Here is a 19,096-nt window from a genome sequence, read left to right on the forward strand (position 1 = left end):
CTCCAGATTACACTGTGACTGACCACTTTATGGCAGGACACACTGCCAATGCACGTGTGCGTGCGTCATTCCAGATACAATGTATAATCATTCATCGCGATTGATGTTGATATGATAGTATTCATTCTACGAATAAACCTGGCGATGGAGTACCCACAGTGGTTCTCAAAGTGAGGTCCAGGCTAGCCTCGGTCCCAGCCTTACTCATCTGCCAAGAGAAAAGCCTGGTCACAACCTAAGGCAGAGACGCTATCGGCCCGGAACATCGGTCATGTATTTCCTCCGGATACGATATTTTCCCGACCAATCACAACACTTGTTTCATTCACGGAGAATGTAAACTGTTTTATAAAGCATTAACGTAATTTCCTTGAGCGGTATTTCCGCCTAAAATAAACGATAGTGTCTACAGCGTAGGTCCTGCCCAGCATGAATCCAGGGACGCTGTTCTTTGAGGGAGTTACAAATGGACCTCTACAGGTCTGTAACTCTGTCAGTTTTGGGCCATTGCTAATGACCTGTTCTTCCATTGTTAAATGAACACTGAGGATTTTACACGCCGGATCACACGTGTTGTTCATCAAAGGATCACATTTCATGCCGTTTAACCCCCAAACTGTGCACTGGCACGCTCAAGATGCTTTCTGTGAAGGTCTACTTACTCGCTTGAGTAGCTTGGAAAGGGAGACCATTACAGCACCAGCATGCACAACCCCATGGCCTGCTTTGCTGTGCGTGCGTGTGTGCCCTATTATAGAATCACCAGGAGACCATTTTTTTGCAGAATAACAAAAACAAACAAAAAACACATGTTTATATTACTCCTACACATTTTGTCCAAACATCACAAACGTTCCTGACCTCAGAGGATCACTTTTTCTAGTTTCATTGTAATCTCTTCCTCTATGAAATAATTGTAAAGCCAGGCCAACATTAAAGCACTCCTCTGTGTATTTAAGCTGTTGTGTATCAGCAGTAATGGCCATACAGTAGTGCTCCTCTGTGTGTTTCTGTTAGTAAGTGTATTGCTAGCAGGGTATGCACTCTTAACAAAAAGGGCTCTCTGTAATACAAGTGCGTTATTCCAGCCTCTACTAATAGCAGAAAGGGAAAGTTCTTCACGGAATCATCAATAATGGCTAATTTGATGCAAAGGTATCCCCACTGAACGTGAACAGAGGAAAGGGTAATTTAGTGGTTTGATTTTTCTTTTATAAACCCGACTTGTTGTTCTGTCACTAACTTTATACCCTGCTGCTACCTCGGCCCATCACCATGAAACATGACATCTTTCACATAATATGTGAAAGATATATTATTGGTAAAGGAGCTCTCTAAAACAGTGGTCTCAACCTTTTCAGGCCACGACCCCCATAATTTAATCATAATTTAACTTGGGATCACCCCACCACCATGACAAGCACCTGTAATTGTAAGATATTAGAGGCATTTTTGCCTCTTTCTTTATTTGACAATTTGGCCAATGCTTGACCATTTTTATGGATTACTTTTGTACCATAATTGTCTCCTAGCAATGCGTGGATACCCTGTATACACTTACAAAAAATAAAAATAAAAGGTTTAGGGACCCCACTCAGGGCCCGACCCACAGTTTTAGAATCACTGCTCTAAAACATCAAGCCTAGAAGAAATTAAATCACATAAAAATGAGAGCCCCGTAATGAACTATTTAGAAGGCTCAGATTTGGATGCAGGGTCACTATGGAGACTGGAGAGGAGTGACCAGTTTGTGTAGCCTACTGGGTACAGAATATTGATGGCCTAAAATACCTTGCATTATGGTTTTTCTTTTCTTTCTTTTCTTTCTCTCTCTCTCTCTCTCTCTCTCTCTCTCTCTCTCTCTCTCTCTCTCTCTCTCTCTCTCTCTCTCTCTCTCTCTCTCTGTGTTATGATCTGTCTTGTGTATGTTTTACAGTATGTAAACATCCCTGGTGGTCCTCTTCCACGGACCCCCAGGAGACCTTGGCCAGGTCCCAGGGGGTCCCCCATAATAACAGTTAATTAACCACTGTATCCATTTATACGTTGGCCATTCATAAATAGCAGAGCAGTGTGCACCTTGTACGTCTGCTATTTAAGAACATTAAGAAAATACAATTTAGCATTTATTAACACAAACCTTCTATTGTGGGCGTCCCTGGCACAAAACATTTTCAGAAGAGCGACCGCAGCAAAGAGTTGTGACAAAAGCACATTATTTATGTCATTCTACTTTATTGTTCTGTACGTGTTATTTATTTAAGGAGAAATGAAATGAATGTGATAATAATGTTTCCTATTCATGAGGAAAAGGTAACGGGTCTGTCACATGGGTGATTGACACGCCACTGGTGTCGCCACCCAAGGTTACTTCAAGAGGAAGTGACACACGGGGGAAAGGGGGGAATCACAAACACAGTGTAGGCCTGCACGGTTGGAGAAGAGGAGCTCCAGGCGCCAGACAACTTTTAGACTGGAATAATGTTTAAGCATAGTGTCTGCAGCCAATACTAAGGACAGCCGTGCCCATCGGGAGAAGCAACGAGTGGTTCTGTACCGTGGGATTATCGGCCGTTTGGAAGCAGTTGCCGGTGTGTGGGAAGTCGGACAAAGATGAGATAATTTTAAACGTGTTCCTTGTTGGAGGAGAAGCCTTGAGGGGTACCCCGTTCACGTTTTCTTTTGGACCGCCTTGAGCGGACGGACTTTATGTTTTGTTGGATCAAAGGAACTATAATAGACTGTATAGGGCGCACTGCCCGAACGTGCACCATTCCGTTTGGAGAGTACTTTGGGACTGATTTGGGACGGGAGGGGGGGTTTGAAAGTAATTGTTTGTGGGTTAAAGTTTGTTTTCCTGTTTATGGTATTTAGTAGGGAGAGAGACAGGGACAGACGTATTTTGCGAAGTGTCTTGTTTTGAGTGACTTACCTTTGTTGTTTTGACAGCTGCAATGTGAGCGTCTCTATATAAAGTCAATACTCAGACTAATACCCTACGATCCTGTTGTTTTTATTCCTTAGTTAATGGTTTGCCTGGTTCAGTAAAGGCCGATTGTTAGTCTTTGACATTAAAAGGTTTGAGAACCACTACAGTGACAGAGACAAGAATAATCAGGGCACGTCGAAGGATGACGGCTGTCCTCGTGACTCTCTGTCATCTGTACCTACCTCTACCTTTCCTTGCCACTGTCCTTCTCTTGTTTCTTCCTCCGTCTATTTCTGTCTGTTCCTTCTGTCTATCTGCTTTCTCTATCTCTCACCCTCACACACGCACGCACGCACACATCCTCTCTCTGTCTCTGTCTGTCTCTCTCTCTCTCTCTCTCTGTCTCATCCACTGTCTGCTATCCTAGCGTTTTATTACCAGGCCCCTGTAATATCGCTGGATATTAAAAAATATACATCAACCAGGCAATTATGGGCTATCAAACAGACTAGGTTTAGCCGGGGGCCCGGTCGGTGCTGTTGGAACTGCATGTCAGATGATGAGACAGAGCAGCTCTGTAGACGGGCTCTAACCTTGGCCGTTGTGTCCCTTACTGGATGTCATCATTCTCAACAAACATTAAAGACACACCGACAAACCTCTTTTCTCCATGTTATAACTTTTTGTGTTTTTCCGTGAATGAACTCCCTACTTGATCATACATACTATACGGTGTTACACAAAAGCATCACAAGGTTTAGCAGACAAGCTTCGCAATGCACGCGCAAGCTTGTGCTCACATTAACACACTTACATACAATAGATGCACGGTGAGTTCCTTTTCAACGTGTTACGATGTGGCACTAGATGACGCTAGAACCCTCTATTTCTTGTAAAACGTGTTACAACGGTTCCTGGTCTGCTGTTGTTTTCTTGTACACGTAATGTCAGCTGCTAGCTCATGCTCTCTTCTCCTTACACATAGATGCAGAAAACAGCCTCTCTTAAGGAGCAATAACATTTAGAGAAGACACTCTTAATGGGTCACACTTAAAATTCATAGTTGTCATGCAACATAAATCAGTGGTTGCTCTGCACAGGGCTGTGTGCGTGCGTGTTGGTGGGCTGTGGGAGGGGGTGGCTGAAGGGGTGAAAGGTACAGAGGTTATACCGTAGCAAGAGGAGGGGAGGGAGGGGAGGGAGGGACTGCTAGTGAATAAGAGATGAGATTTAAATGCCGGCAGCCTCTGAAACGGTCAGATCCCATCACGATGGGGGGCTCATATGCATGCATGCTGCTGCAAGCATGCAGGCTTGCACGTCCTCACAAACACATGCAGTTGTAACCACGGAGCTCCAAGTTGGCCTTCCTGGCACCCTAGCTATCTGTGTGTGTGTGTGTGTGTGTGTGTGTGTGTGTGTGTGTGTGTGTGTGTGTGTGTGTGTGTGTGTGTGTGTGTGTGTGTGTGTGTGTGTGTGTGTGTGTGTGTGTGTGTGTGTGTGTGTGTGTGTGTGTGTGTGTGTGTGTGTGTGTGTGTGTGTGTGTGTGTGTGTGTGTGTGTGTGTGTGTGTGTGTGTGTGTGTGTTTGCGTGCACGCGTGTCTGTGTGTGTGCGTGTGTCGGGGGGTATAAGACAGCTGCAGGGCCAACGGACTTGTCTGCTGTGTATGAATAATCAAAGTAGTCTCTCTCATCATTTAGTCATCATCCTGGTGGGAGCTGAAGGAGAGAGAGAGAGAGAGAGAGAGAGATCATAGTTAGTGCTGCAGGGATACATGCTCTCTCTCTCCCAGATCGTGTAGTGTGGCTGAGATGTGTCATAAGCACAAGTCTTTTCTGCTCTCTGCTCGCCCACTTAGCTTCCCCAGACACTGATGCGCTATGTGACTGTTTGTGTGTGTGTGTGTGTGTGTGTGTGTGTGTGTGTGTGTGTGTGTGTGTGTGTGTGTGTGTGTGTGTGTTTGCACGCACACACGCATTCAGTATGTGTGCATACACACACCTTTCATATCTTGTGGATAATGACGCTGTACTTCGGGGAGCTAAAACTATACATTCTGTAGGACAGTGGTTAAAAGTATTTAATACAGAATCAGTCATTTTAACCGTTTCAACGTTGGCTATTCAAAAGCGGCAGTATAAAGTTTGAGAACCAATGCTGTCTGTAGGAGATATGAGAAAGAGAGACTTGTGTGAAGATTATGCATGAGGATGGTTTTATCAAAAATACTCTGATCACACTCACACACACCACACATACACACACATGCACACGCACACACACACACACACACACACACACACGTACCACACGTCCCCCCCCCCACAGTCTTGGCTGTATAGCTAATGAGGCTGACTGGTGTGTGGTTACGGCGCAGCGTCAGGCAGGCTCCTCGCCGAGACCTATGGGAGTTCAGTGAGGAGTCATCTCTTTCTTCCTCCTCCTCCTCCGCTGCACTCCTCACAAGGCTGCAGCGCGTTATAGCGCTCAGTATCAGCTATCAAAGCTGTCAGAGATGCACCTGACGGCTCTGTTTCAATCTGCGCTAAGTGCAGCGGGGACGTGGGAGGTAAGCCCTCAGACAGGAGTTCAGCCATGTTCCCTGGAGGATTCACATCTTTGGAGTTCAACCATGTTCCCTGGAGGATTCACATCTTTGGAGTTCAACCATGTTCCCTGGAGGATTCACATCTTTGGAGTTCAACCATGTTCCCTGGAGGATTCACATCTTTGGAGTTCAACCATGTTCCCTGGAGGATTCACATCTTTGGAGTTCAACCATGTTCCCTGGAGGATTCACATCTTTGGAGTTCAACCATGTTCCCTGGAGGATTCACATCTTTGGAGTTAAGCCAGGTTCCCTGGAGGATTCACATCTTTGGAGTTCAGCCATGTTCCCTGGAGGATTCACATCTTTGGAGTTCAACCATGTTCCCTGGAGGATTCACATCTTTGGAGTTCAACCATGTTCCCTGGAGGATTCACATCTTTGGAGTTCAGCCATGTTCCCTGGAGGATTCACATCTTTGGGGTTCAGCCATGTTCCCTGCTGGATTCACATCTTTGGAGTTCAGCCATGTTCCCTGGAGGATTCACATCTTTGGAGTTCAGCCATGTTCCCTGGAGGATTCACATCTTTGGAGTTCAGCCATGTTCCCTGGAGGATTCACATCTTTGGGGTTCAGCCATGTTCCCTGCTGGATTCACATCTTTGGAGTTCAGCCATGTTCCCTGGAGGATTCACATCTTTGGAGTTCAGCCATGTTCCCTGGAGGATTCACATCTTTGGAGTTCAACCATGTTCCCTGGAGGATTCACATCTTTGGGGTTCAGCCATGTTCCCTGCTGGATTCACATCTTTGGAGTTCAGCCACGTTCCCTGGAGGATTCACATCTTTGGAGTTCAGCCATCTTCCCTGGAGGATTCACATCTTTGGAGTTCAGCCATGTTCCCTGGAGGATTCACATCTTTGGAGTTCAACCATATTCCCTGCAGGATTCACATCTTTGGAGTTCAGCCATGTTCCCTGGAGGATTCACATCTTTGGAGTTCAGCCATGTTCCCTGCAGGATTCACATCTTTGGAGTTCAGCCATGTTCCCTGGAGGATTCACATCTTTGGGGTTCAACCATATTCCCTGCAGGATTCACATCTTTGGAGTTCAGCCATGTTCCCTGGAGGATTCACATCTTTGGAGTTCAACCATGTTCCCTGGAGGATTCACATCTTTGGGGTTCAGCCATGTTCCCTGGAGGATTCACATCTTTGCTATGTAATTGTCAAAGAAAGAGAAACAACTGCGCGTCTTAGTTACAGTTAGTGAACAGTTAGCGAGTAAAACGGGGCATGATGATGACGCTCTGCATGGAGCGGTTTCCTACAGTATGGGGATAGTCTTTTGGTTTGATTTATTTTGGGGTGTGTGGTGGCACTTAACGAATGATAACTCTACAAGTGCAGCATCTGTGCACCGAGGATAACATATCATTGTTGTCAGGCAGAAACCTCCTATCAGGTATCTCCATATTTTAACTTTTTGTGTTTATTGGTAAATTAATGCCATCATAGGGCCTACTACAGCGTCACAGGGCCTACTACAGCATCACAGGGCCTACTACAGCGTCATAGGGCCTACTACAGCATCACAGGGCCTACTACCGCGTCATATGGCCTACTACAGCGTCATAGGGCCTACTACAGCATCACAGGGCCTACTACCGCGTCATATGGCCTACTACAGCGTCATAGGGCCTACTACAGCATCACAGGGCCTACTACCGCGTCATATGGCCTACTACAGCGTCATAGGGCCTACTACAGCATCACAGGGCCTACTACCGCGTCATATGGACTACTACAGCGTCATAGGGCCTACTACAGCGTCATAGGGCCTACTACAGCGTCATAGGGCCTACTACAGCGTCACAGGGCCTACTACAGCGTCATATGGCCTACTACAACGTCATATGGCCTACTACAGCGTCATAGGGCCTACTACAGCGTCATAGGGCCTACTACAGCATCACAGGGCCTACTACCGCGTCATATGGCCTACTACAGCGTCATATGGCCTACTACAGCGTCATAGGGCCTACTACAACGTCACAGAAAGGCATCAGACGTAGTAGATCCACAAGCTCAAAAGTGATGCTTTCTTCTCTTTTTTTTACAAAAGCATCAGAAGTAACAGTTTTGGAGATATAAGGTTTCCACCCGACAGAGACGATATAAATGTATTAAGTTGTAAAGCTGCGTCCTCGATGGAAGTCAGACTTAAATAGCGAATGTGTGGGACCAGGCTGGTGGTTGTTAAGACTCCACAGAACATGGTGAACACAGTGTTGGATGACTTCACAACCTCTGATAGACGAGCAGGGTGAAACGCAGGGCAGCCGCAAAGTTTGCTGAATTTCTTCCATGGGCAGCTTGCGGATACTTAAAGTACCTTCAACTATCACTGATTTCCAGGCACGTGCACACATACTGTAGACATCAAAGGGGGATTTTACCTGTCCGTTACTGTACATGCCTATGCTTTCCATGCCATACCCGTCCAGACCGAAGGCAGAATTCAGGAGAATTGCATGCCTTTTCCCGAACTCTCCTGAACTTGAACGCAGCATTTATGTTGAAAGAATTTGTCGCCCGCGGAGAAATCCTGAAATCCATGGCGTACGGCACATCTCCGGTAGCTATAAAGAGTGCAGGAGAGTCACGCCCCAAAAATAGCCACCTGCCTCTCTAACATTCTCTGCACGTCCCTGTTTCTCTCTCCCTCGCCATCCGTCCAGTCCCGGCCATGATCACGTCGTACCCCAACACCACGCTGGCCACGCAGGGCGAGGAGAAGAAGATGAGCTGCACGGCGCACGGAGAGAAGCCCATCATGGTGCGCTGGGAGAAGGAGGAGCGCATCATCAACCCGGAGACCAGCCGCTACGTGGTCACCGTCAAGGAGGTGCTGGACGAGGTCGTCTCCACGCTGGTGGTGGGTGCAAACAATACCACATTTATTTGTACAGTATGTATGTACTGTGTGTGTTGTGTGTGTGTGTGTGTGTGTGGAGAACTAACTACATATACAGTACATTCTATTAAATTGCATATTCCCACACCCAGAGCCCATATCCACAGGTCAGATTGAATGTGTCTTTCTATCTGTCTTCAGATCATGCCTACTGTCCGTGAGGACTCGGGTTTCTTCTCCTGTCATGCCATTAACTCCTTTGGTGAAGACCGTGGCATCATACAGCTGACAGTGCAAGGTAAGACTCCCTCCTCACGGCATACTGTAGCTCCATGTATACATTACAGTATGTGCCCTTATGGTCAAAGTCAAGTTTATTTATAGAGCACATTTAAAGACAACTTTTGTTGTACCAAAGTGCTGTACAGAACATTATCATCAGCACAACAGAACAAACAATGGTCAAATAACATACAGAGGCATAATAAACAGTTAGTAGAAACAGAAGTAACATCATCAGACAGCATAACCATGGTGTACTCACTGAGGGCAGAGGTAGTGGTATTGGTTTCATCCATCCATTCATTCATCCATCCATCCATCCATCCATCCATCCATCCATCCATCCATTCATTCATTCCTGTTCCTGCACCCTCCAGAGCCCCCAGACCCTCCTGAGGTGGAGATCCGGGAGGTCAAAGACAGGACCATCGCTCTCCGATGGACCATGGGTTTTGACGGCAACAGCCCCATCACAGGATACGATATCGAATGCAAGAACAAATCAGGTACAGTAGCGCTGCCAGGTCCATTATATTACTGTACATAACCAGCCTGTATTTGGCCTGGTTGAGCGGAGCGATGTTGTGACAGAGAGGTTGATACAGTATCAGCCCTAGGGCTGACATGACAGTAGCTGACCATTCAGTGCAAACTAAAAATCTACCACTCTGAACTGTGTCACCATAAGCAACCTCCCTGCTGAAGTAAGCTATAGTCTGGTAAACCAGCATCATGTGTTTTCCAGAAAACACATGAAAATGTGAATTCACATGATCGGGATGGTTTTCCTGCCTAGAAGAAGGAAGCAGGTCAAACATAATGTACTGATCAAAATTTTTCATGAGAAGGCCATTGGTATGTGATTAATAATTAACACCCTGATCGCCCAGGACGAAGTTCACCGTCCTTTCAATTAGTAACACCCAGCGTCCAGGACGAAATGTAATCAAAAAGACGGAGGTTATTGATATCAAAGCCGATCGCATTGCTCCTCAGCCTAGGAGTGCCTGTTGTGCAACATTCGATGTTGCACAACAGGCACTCCTAGGCTGAGGAACAATGCAGATCTACAAGCTCAAACCGTCGCTTTGTGTTGCGTTTCCAGCTTGTGGATCTGCTACTTTTGATGCTTTTGTGTGATGCTGTAGTAATAGTATGATCAAGTATGGGCGCTCATTTACGAAAAAACACAAAAGGTGTCTTGTGAAATGTATTTAAGTACATGGAGCGAGAGCATAATAAGTATGCAGTACCGCTGCTACAGACTACAGTTCACTTGTGTCTTTTCTTGCCACACTTACCGGTACTTTAACCCATTTAGACCTGATTTAAAAACATTCACTTTGAAAGAATATATATTCAAAGATTTGCACCACATTTTTACGATTTTTCAAAAATAGCAGACCTACAAGCTCATAGCGCGCCACTCGGTGGCGCGCTATGAGCTTGTAGATCTGCTATTTTTCAATAGCTAAATTATAACATAATGTTTAAAACACCAAAAAGGGTTCGTTTGTGTGAATGAAGCTGAATGAACCCCCCCTCTCTCCCTCCCAGCGTCATGGCTATCAGCCCAGGTAACCAAATGAACCCCCCCTCTCTCCCTCCCAGCGTCATGGCTATCAGCCCAGGTAACCAAAGATGTGTCACCCCAGCTCAACCAAGCCACCATCATTGACCTCCACCCTTCCTCCACCTACAACATCCGCATGGTGGCCAAGAACACCATCGGCAACAGCAACCCCAGTAATGAGCTCACCATCACCACCGATGAAGCAGGTCAGTGAGACTACAGCCTAGATTAGGCTGGGGCCCCAATTGGAAGATTATTTAAAATTGGGGGCCACAAGACAACCAAAAAAAGGTAACGATTTACCATTTTTCCGGAAACAAAAGTTGCATTGTATACATTGTATACATCAACATAAAAGAGCACAACATTAATTTTGGCTGCAGCTCGTCCATCACATGCCGTCTCCCTCTATTTGTAGACCTATTTCTTAGTTCACACAAAATAAATAATTCTCCATCTCATCTATTAGCTTCTACACCATCATGTTTTTCATCCAATTTCTCAAAAGTTTCTTGGGCTGAATGTCATCCTCAACTAATGGTTCAAGAAACATTTTGCCTTATCAACCAGGTAAAAACACATCACAAAGACGCTTACAGGCCATAGACACATTCAAGTACATACTTCCTATTTTCTCAAACTCCAAATCAAAGCCTGTGCAGTATAAAGGTCTGGCACAGACCGTCAAACATCTCAACAAACATCAACTACTTTATCAGAGACTGACCACTGCGCACAATGATACAATGAATGAATACAAGATGCATGTTCTGTTCCTGTTCATTCTGTTCTTATCCTTGTTTTCATATCTTCTGGGCACATCATGTGTCTACTGTCCATCTTTCTCTGTGTGTATTAAACTTCAGAATGTGTCGTGTAATACTGCCTGGTGTTATCATGTTCCCTGCATATGCGACTCAACTGAATCATCACTCACCACCCCGTGTTAGATGGAGACTCGTGGGTGGTCAACCCAAATCACAACAACTAGTAACACCCTTGTTAGATGGAGACTCGTGGGTGGTCAACCCAAATCACAACAACTAGTAACACCCTTGTTAGATGGAGACTCGTGGGTGGTCAACCCAAATCACAACAACTAGTAACACCCTTGTTAGATGGAGACTCGTGGGTGGTCAACCCAAATCACAACAACTAGTAACACCCTTGTTAGATGGAGACTCGTGGGTGGTCAACCCAAATCACAACAACTAGTAACACCCTTGTTAGATGGAGACTCGTGGGTGGTCAACCCAAATCACAACAACTAGTAACACCCTTGTTAGATGGAGACTCGTGGGTGGTCAACCCAAATCACAACAACTAGTAACACCCTTGTTAGATGGAGACTCGTGGGTGGTCAACCCAAATCACAACAACTAGTAACACCCTTGTTAGATGGAGACTCGTGGGTGGTCAACCCAAATCACAACAACTAGTAACACCCTTGTTAGATGGAGACTCGTGGGTGGTCAACCCAAATCACAACAACTAGTAACACCCTTGTTAGATGGAGACTCGTGGGTGGTCAACCCAAATCACAACAACTAGTAACACCCTTGTTAGATGGAGACTCGTGGGTGGTCAACCCAAATCACAACAACTAGTAACACCCTTGTTAGATGGAGACTCGTGGGTGGTCAACCCAAATCACAACAACTAGTAACACCCTTGTTAGATGGAGACTCGTGGGTGGTCAACCCAAATCACAACAACTAGTAACACCCTTGTTAGATGGAGACTCGTGGGTGGTCAACCCAAATCACAACAACTAGTAACACCCTTGTTAGATGGAGACTCGTGGGTGGTCAACCCAAATCACAACAACTAGTAACACCCTTGTTAGATGGAGACTCGTGGGTGGTCAACCCAAATCACAACAACTAGTAACACCCTTGTTAGATGGAGACTCGTGGGTGGTCAACCCAAATCACAACAACTAGTAACACCCTTGTTAGATGGAGACTCGTGGGTGGTCAACCCAAATCACAACAACTAGTAACACCCTTGTTAGATGGAGACTCGTGGGTGGTCAACCCAAATCACAACAACTAGTAACACCCTTGTTAGATGGAGACTCGTGGGTGGTCAACCCAAATCACAACAACTAGTAACACCCTTGTTAGATGGAGACTCGTGGGTGGTCAACCCAAATCACAACAACTAGTAACACCCTTGTTAGATGGAGACTCGTGGGTGGTCAACCCAAATCACAACAACTAGTAACACCCTTGTTAGATGGAGACTCGTGGGTGGTCGACCCAAATCACAACAACTAGTAACACCCTTGTTAGATGGAGACTCGTGGGTGGTCGACCCAAATCACAACAACTAGTAACACCCTTGTTAGATGGAGACTCGTGGGTGGTCGACCCAAATCACAACAACTAGTAACACCCTTGTTAGATGGAGACTCGTGGGTGGTCAACCCAAATCACAACAACTAGTAACACCCTTGTTAGATGGAGACTCGTGGGTGGTCAACCCAAATCACAACAACTAGTAACACCCTTGTTAGATGGAGACTCGTGGGTGGTCAACCCAAATCACAACAACTAGTAACACCCTTGTTAGATGGAGACTCGTGGGTGGTCAACCCAAATCACAACAACTAGTAACACCCTTGTTAGATGGAGACTCGTGGGTGGTCAACCCAAATCACAACAACTAGTAACACCCTTGTTAGATGGAGACTCGTGGGTGGTCAACCCAAATCACAACAACTAGTAACACCCTTGTTAGATGGAGACTCGTGGGTGGTCAACCCAAATCACAACAACTAGTAACACCCTTGTTAGATGGAGACTCGTGGGTGGTCAACCCAAATCACAACAACTAGTAACACCCTTGTTAGATGGAGACTCGTGGGTGGTCAACCCAAATCACAACAACTAGTAACACCCTTGTTAGATGGAGACTCGTGGGTGGTCAACCCAAATCACAACAACTAGTAACACCCTTGTTAGATGGAGACTCGTGGGTGGTCAACCCAAATCACAACAACTAGTAACACCCTTGTTAGATGGAGACTCGTGGGTGGTCAACCCAAATCACAACAACTAGTAACACCCTTGTTAGATGGAGACTCGTGGGTGGTCAACCCAAATCACAACAACTAGTAACACCCTTGTTAGATGGAGACTCGTGGGTGGTCAACCCAAATCACAACAACTAGTAACACCCTTGTTAGATGGAGACTCGTGGGTGGTCAACCCAAATCACAACAACTAGTAACACCCTTGTTAGATGGAGACTCGTGGGTGGTCAACCCACATCACAACAACTAGTAACACCCTTGTTAGATGGAGACTCGTGGGTGGTCAACCCACATCACAACAACTAGTAACACCCTTGTTAGATGGAGACTCGTGGGTGGTCAACCCAAATCACAACAACTAGTAACACCCTTGTTAGATGGAGACTCGTGGGTGGTCGACCCACATCACAACAACTAGTAACACCCTTGTTAGATGGAGACTCGTGGGTGGTCAACCCACATCACAACAACTAGTAACACCCTTGTTAGATGGAGACTCGTGGGTGGTCAACCCAAATCACAACAACTAGTAACACCCTTGTTAGATGGAGACTCGTGGGTGGTCAACCCAAATCACAACAACTAGTAACAAAAGTAGTAGATCGATAAGCTCGAACCGCATCGCGTCGTGTTTCAAGATTGTGGATCTGCTACTATTGATGCTTTTATGTGACACTGTGGTATGATCAAGTAGTAACAGATTGTGGATCTGCTACTATTGATGCTTTTATGTGACACTGTGGTATGATCAAGTAGTAACAGATTGTGGATCTGCTACTATTGATGCTTTTATGTGACACTGTGGTATGATCAAGTAGTAACAGATTGTGGATCTGCTACTATTGATGCTTTTATGTGACACTGTGGTATGATCAAGTAGGGCGTTCATTTACAAAAAGAAGAAAAAGAGATAAGATGTTTCTGTCCGACAGCAACGATATAGCTGGAAGTGCCCGGGTTCGATTCCTGCAGGGGATGCTGGAGGTGCCCATACCCTAGGTATGGGGTTGGAAAAAGGACCTTTTCTGTGTGGAGTCTGCTTATTCTCCCCGTTCCCCCTTGGGTTAGCCTGGCCCCAGCCCTGAATCGCTAGCCACACCCATTTAAAAAATCACACCCGTGTGAAATGAGTGGTGCAACTCCCCTCTCCCCCCTCTCCTCTCTCTCTCTCTCTCTCTCATTACCAGGCAACAGTGCAGCACGTGCAGCACTATCTCTCTCTGTTTCTGGCATAACAGCGCCCCTACTGGTACTAATAGTCATACTGGTGCTCATTAACGTCACATAGGCGGACACACGGACACATAGGTGAACACGGACATTGCTGTTCCTTGGAGTGGTTGCACCACTCAAAAAGTTAAACTAAATGAAAATTCAGACTGAGTGCAGGCTACCCTAGGGTAGGTATACCCACAAACATGCACTAATTCAGACTGAGTGCAGGCTACCCTAGGGTAGGTATACCCACTCTATAGGCTACTGCCTCCCGCCAGGGCGCCTGATGGAGGGGAAAGTCCTCCCTGTCAGGTGATAAGAAGCGGCTTGCACTCCTCATGCCTTGAGTTAAGCATGAGGTCAGTCCGTTGCTCTCCCCAGGTTGGCAGTGGGAGTGTAGCGCCCAGAATTACACTATAGACAATTGACACTGGGTGAAAAATAATGGGCTACAAGAATTGTGGGGTAAATAACCTGCTTTGGCCACTGTATCTCCACCCCATCAGGCTTTATTTATCTTACAGTGACACCTCCACAGAGAAGCCAATACATCATTGAATATACTTAACACATTTTCCTGGATTTTTGGGGAAAGTATAGCTCACCAGGGAGCAATAAAATCTAAATAATAATCAAATGTAGCAATTATGATTAAATCGAATGCGGTTTCACATCATCAAAGTTTATGTGTAACTAAGGAGCTGTATTCTTTTGATGAGAGCTGAGTAGGTGATTTGTCTCTTGAATATTCCTAACTCAGCAGCACTCCCTAGTGAGACAAAATATTAGGGCAAGGATTATTCCATTCATTGTCAAGGCACAACTGGTTGTTGGCTGTTGCTTGTAATGTTGGTCGTGGCCAATCTATTCTCATATCATTAATATTAAATATTAAATATTATATAATTACAATTTCTTAAAATTGAAGTTTAAATGATTGTGTTGAAGAGAAGTGGTTGTGGACCTTGACAAGGACTGTTTATAATATGTTTGTGGACCAGAGCTCAAAAAGGTTGAGAAACAGCGATGTAGAAGTCTGCACTCACGACAGCACAACTTAAAGGGGCATGAAACTGTACTGTATATCGTTGCTGTCTGGCAGAACACCCTGCCTACTTGGTCATACTACAGCGTCACACATACACTACAGCGTCACACATAAGCATCAAAAGTAGCAGATCTGCAAGCTTAAAATGCAGTGCGCCGCGTTTTAAACTTGTAGATCTACTACCTTTTTCACCCAACATGACGACGTATAACTCTATGCGTATTGATGCATTATGCTCTTTACCTGCAGTTAGATATGTACTGTATACTGTATCTATAGAAAAAACTCTTCATTGACGACAGTTTGAGGCAATGAAGAGTTTGTTCCACAGACATTAGCCTATATAGCACATGCTATAGCCTTGACAACCATGCAGGCTTATGTAAAGGTTAAAATGTAGTTTAGATTACATCATTTAGAAAGATGTCAGGTTAATTTGTTGACCTGGCATCCTATGGTTTGTATAATTTCAATGTACATAGTATGATGATAGGTTATACAGTATATACAGTATATAATATATATATATATATATATATATATATATATATATATATATATATATATATATATATATATATACACACACACACACACACACACACACACACACACACACACACACACACACACTTTATTATTACTGTGTGTATTATATAAGTATAGGATAGCAGAACAAGTCCTCGTACATTTCTTTTTGAGCCAAACGCGAAAGAAAATAAAAGCCTGCAGGTTACCGAGGCTAGTCTCCATGAGACTGGAAGACCCTGATGGCCCTCCGCAGGATGGGATTCTGAACAGTGTGTTTGTTTTGCAGCCCCTGATGGCCCTCTGCAGGATGTGATTCTGAACAGTGTGTTTGTTTTGCAGCCCCTGATGGCCCTCTGCAGGATGTGATTCTGAACATTGTGTTTGTTTTGCAGCCCCTGATGGCCCTCTGCAGGATGTGATTCTGAACAGTGTGTTTGTTTTGCAGCCCCTTATGGCCCTCTGCAGGATGTGATTCTGAACAGTGTGTTTGTTTTGCAGCCCCTGATGGCCCTCAGGATGTGATTCTGAACAGTGTGTTTGTTTTGCAGCCCCTGATGGCCCTCAGGATGTGATTCTGAACAGTGTGTTTGTTTTGCAGCCCCTGATGGCCCTCAGGATGTGATTCTGAACAGTGTGTTTGTTTTGCAGCCCCTGATGGCCCTCTGCAGGATGTGATTCTGAACAGTGTGTTTGTTTTGCAGCCCCTGATGGCCCTCAGGATGTGATTCTGAACAGTGTGTTTGTTTTGCAGCCCCTGATGGCCCTCAGGATGTGATTCTGAACAGTGTGTTTGTTTTGCAGCCCCTGATGGCCCTCCACAGGATGTGATTCTGGAACCCACCTCTCCTCAGAGCATCAGAGTCACTTGGAAGGTACTGCAGTCTGGCCGCATTTCAACTGCTACTGTAATGTAGTCTTCCTGGGGTCCCCAAAAAATGACATTACATCAAAACCAGGGAATCGTCAGCAAAATTAGTTGATATTGCGTCACAATCATTTTAACAACTTTAACCATATTTTATACTCAAATATAGTGATCTTGTAGATCTGCAATTTTATATATTGATACTTAACCCATTCTGACCGGGAACCCGTTTTGGTGTTAGCATCATGTTATGCTTTAGCTATTGAAAAATAGCAGATCTACAAGCTCATAGCGCGCCACCGAGTGGCGCGCTACGAGCTTGTAGGTCTGCTATTTTTGAAAAATCGAAGAGCGACTGACATTTTTAGAATCTGATCTCAGGTCAGAATGGGTTAATCAGACCAGTGTGTAGTCCAGTGGAAACCTCGTATGAATCTGATCTCAGGTCAGAATGGGTTAATGTATGTATGGTCCTTGAACATGAAGAAGTTTGAGAACCCATGCACTCACCGACTTACTTATTGTTTGACTTGTGTTGTGGTTTGTTGCAGCCGCCCCACAAGCACCTGCAGAATGGGGTGATCCGCAGCTACCAGGTGGGCTACCGGGAGTACACGGCCGGGGGCGGCCACCAGTTCACCATCCTCAGCATGGACACCACGGGGGACACCACGGAGAGCCTCCTGCTCGACAACCTGAGGAAGTTCACCCAGTACAGCGTGGTGGTGCAGGCCGCCAACAGGGCGGGCACGGGTCCATCCTCCCAGCAGGTGGTCACCAAGACCCTGGAGGATGGTACGTATTGTTTAGGGTCCATCCTCCCCAGCAGGTGGTCACCAAGACCCTGGAGGACGGTACGTATTGTTTAGGGTCCATCCTCCCAGCAGGTGGTCACCAAGACCCTGGAGGATGGTACGTATTGTTTAGGGTCCATCCTCCCAGCAGGTGGTCACCAACACCCTGGAGGATGGTACGTATTGTTTAGGGTCCATCCTCCCAGCAGGTGGTCACCAACACCCTGGAGGATGGTACTGTTATTCCAATATTATTGGGCTCAAATTCACCCGGGATCATATCAAAACACCACGTCTGGAACCAATAACCGGCTTCACCTGGCTCATGTACTCATGATTCATTGGTTCATTGAATAATCTAGGAGACTTTTTTTTTACCCCCGTTATACATACTGTATCAACGAATTGACATGAAGCAATTATAATAGATTTGTATAATCTGATAATAATCAAATAAATATCATTATACTTTTGTTGTATACAATGGTGGCGTACAAAAATTGTCAAAATAGCCAATACAAGTTCACAAAGAGCTTGTAGATCGGCTATTTTCACTATAATTATAATCGAGGAATCAAGCCAAAGGTTTGAAATAATCATGCTAATGATTTGATGTCATATGGAGCTATAATCATGGCAACGTGGTGTATATAATAAGAGAGTGATGGCAAAGCTGAAACTATTGAGTAAAGCAATGGACAAGACTTTGTTGTTTTTTTTAACAATATTCGTCATGCCAGCTGAATAATGGCTAAATGTATTCAGTTTTATGTATTTTCTTTTAGGTTGTATTCTTTATAGCTCTTGCAAGCTCATAGAACATGTGCCCTATGTTGTTTTGTTTCTGTCTTTTGAAGACTATTGCATTCATGTAGCTTATTTAAAATGCAAGCAATTTAAGTGAGTGAACTGTGAGTGAACTGAAATGTATGGATCCCAGTGCTGCAAGATACAGTATAGGCAGAGCAGAATGAACAGACTGAACAGGACCGTAGAAAGACTCCCCTCTGCTGGACATTTATTGAACTGCCTCCGGTCAAGTTAATTCCTTGACTGTGCTTTGCTGTTTTCACACTGTTGGCTTAGCTATCAACCCCAACAGCTAGCAGCGAGTACTGAATATCATGAATTTACTACAGTACTTATAATACAGAATATAATTTCATATGATGCAAAAAAACCCCAGCTATTATCAGTTTTGCATTTGAAACTACTGCAGGAGTGTTCAATTATTCATAACATTGAATTATTTACTCTAGTGAGCAAAATTGGGCCTAAAGTAATGGATGTCCCCAGCTGATCACTTACCTAACTTACTATGAAAGAAAGTCGAGAATGATCAGTATGCCCACT

The 19,096-nt window shown here is 45.0% G+C and overlaps 1 protein-coding gene across 1 annotated transcript in view; it reads left to right on the forward strand.

Annotated features, from left to right (window-relative positions):
* The window catches only part of dscamb (Down syndrome cell adhesion molecule b), a gene marked incomplete at its 3' end in the record, with an annotated part of 192,844 nt that overhangs the window by 140,822 nt on the left and 32,926 nt on the right, over positions 1–19,096 (forward strand). The window contains exons 12-17 of the mRNA XM_080772257.1: positions 8,223–8,419; positions 8,600–8,696; positions 9,058–9,186; positions 10,292–10,459; positions 16,886–16,956; positions 17,501–17,744. Coding sequence (XP_080628383.1) covers positions 8,223–8,419; positions 8,600–8,696; positions 9,058–9,186; positions 10,292–10,459; positions 16,886–16,956; positions 17,501–17,744 — 906 coding nt within the window. The remainder of the gene's footprint in view (positions 1–8,222; positions 8,420–8,599; positions 8,697–9,057; positions 9,187–10,291; positions 10,460–16,885; positions 16,957–17,500; positions 17,745–19,096) is intronic.

Source organism: Protomyctophum bolini (genome assembly GCF_963924005.1).
Source record: "Protomyctophum bolini genome assembly, chromosome: 9".
NCBI lineage: Eukaryota > Metazoa > Chordata > Actinopteri > Myctophiformes > Myctophidae > Protomyctophum > Protomyctophum bolini.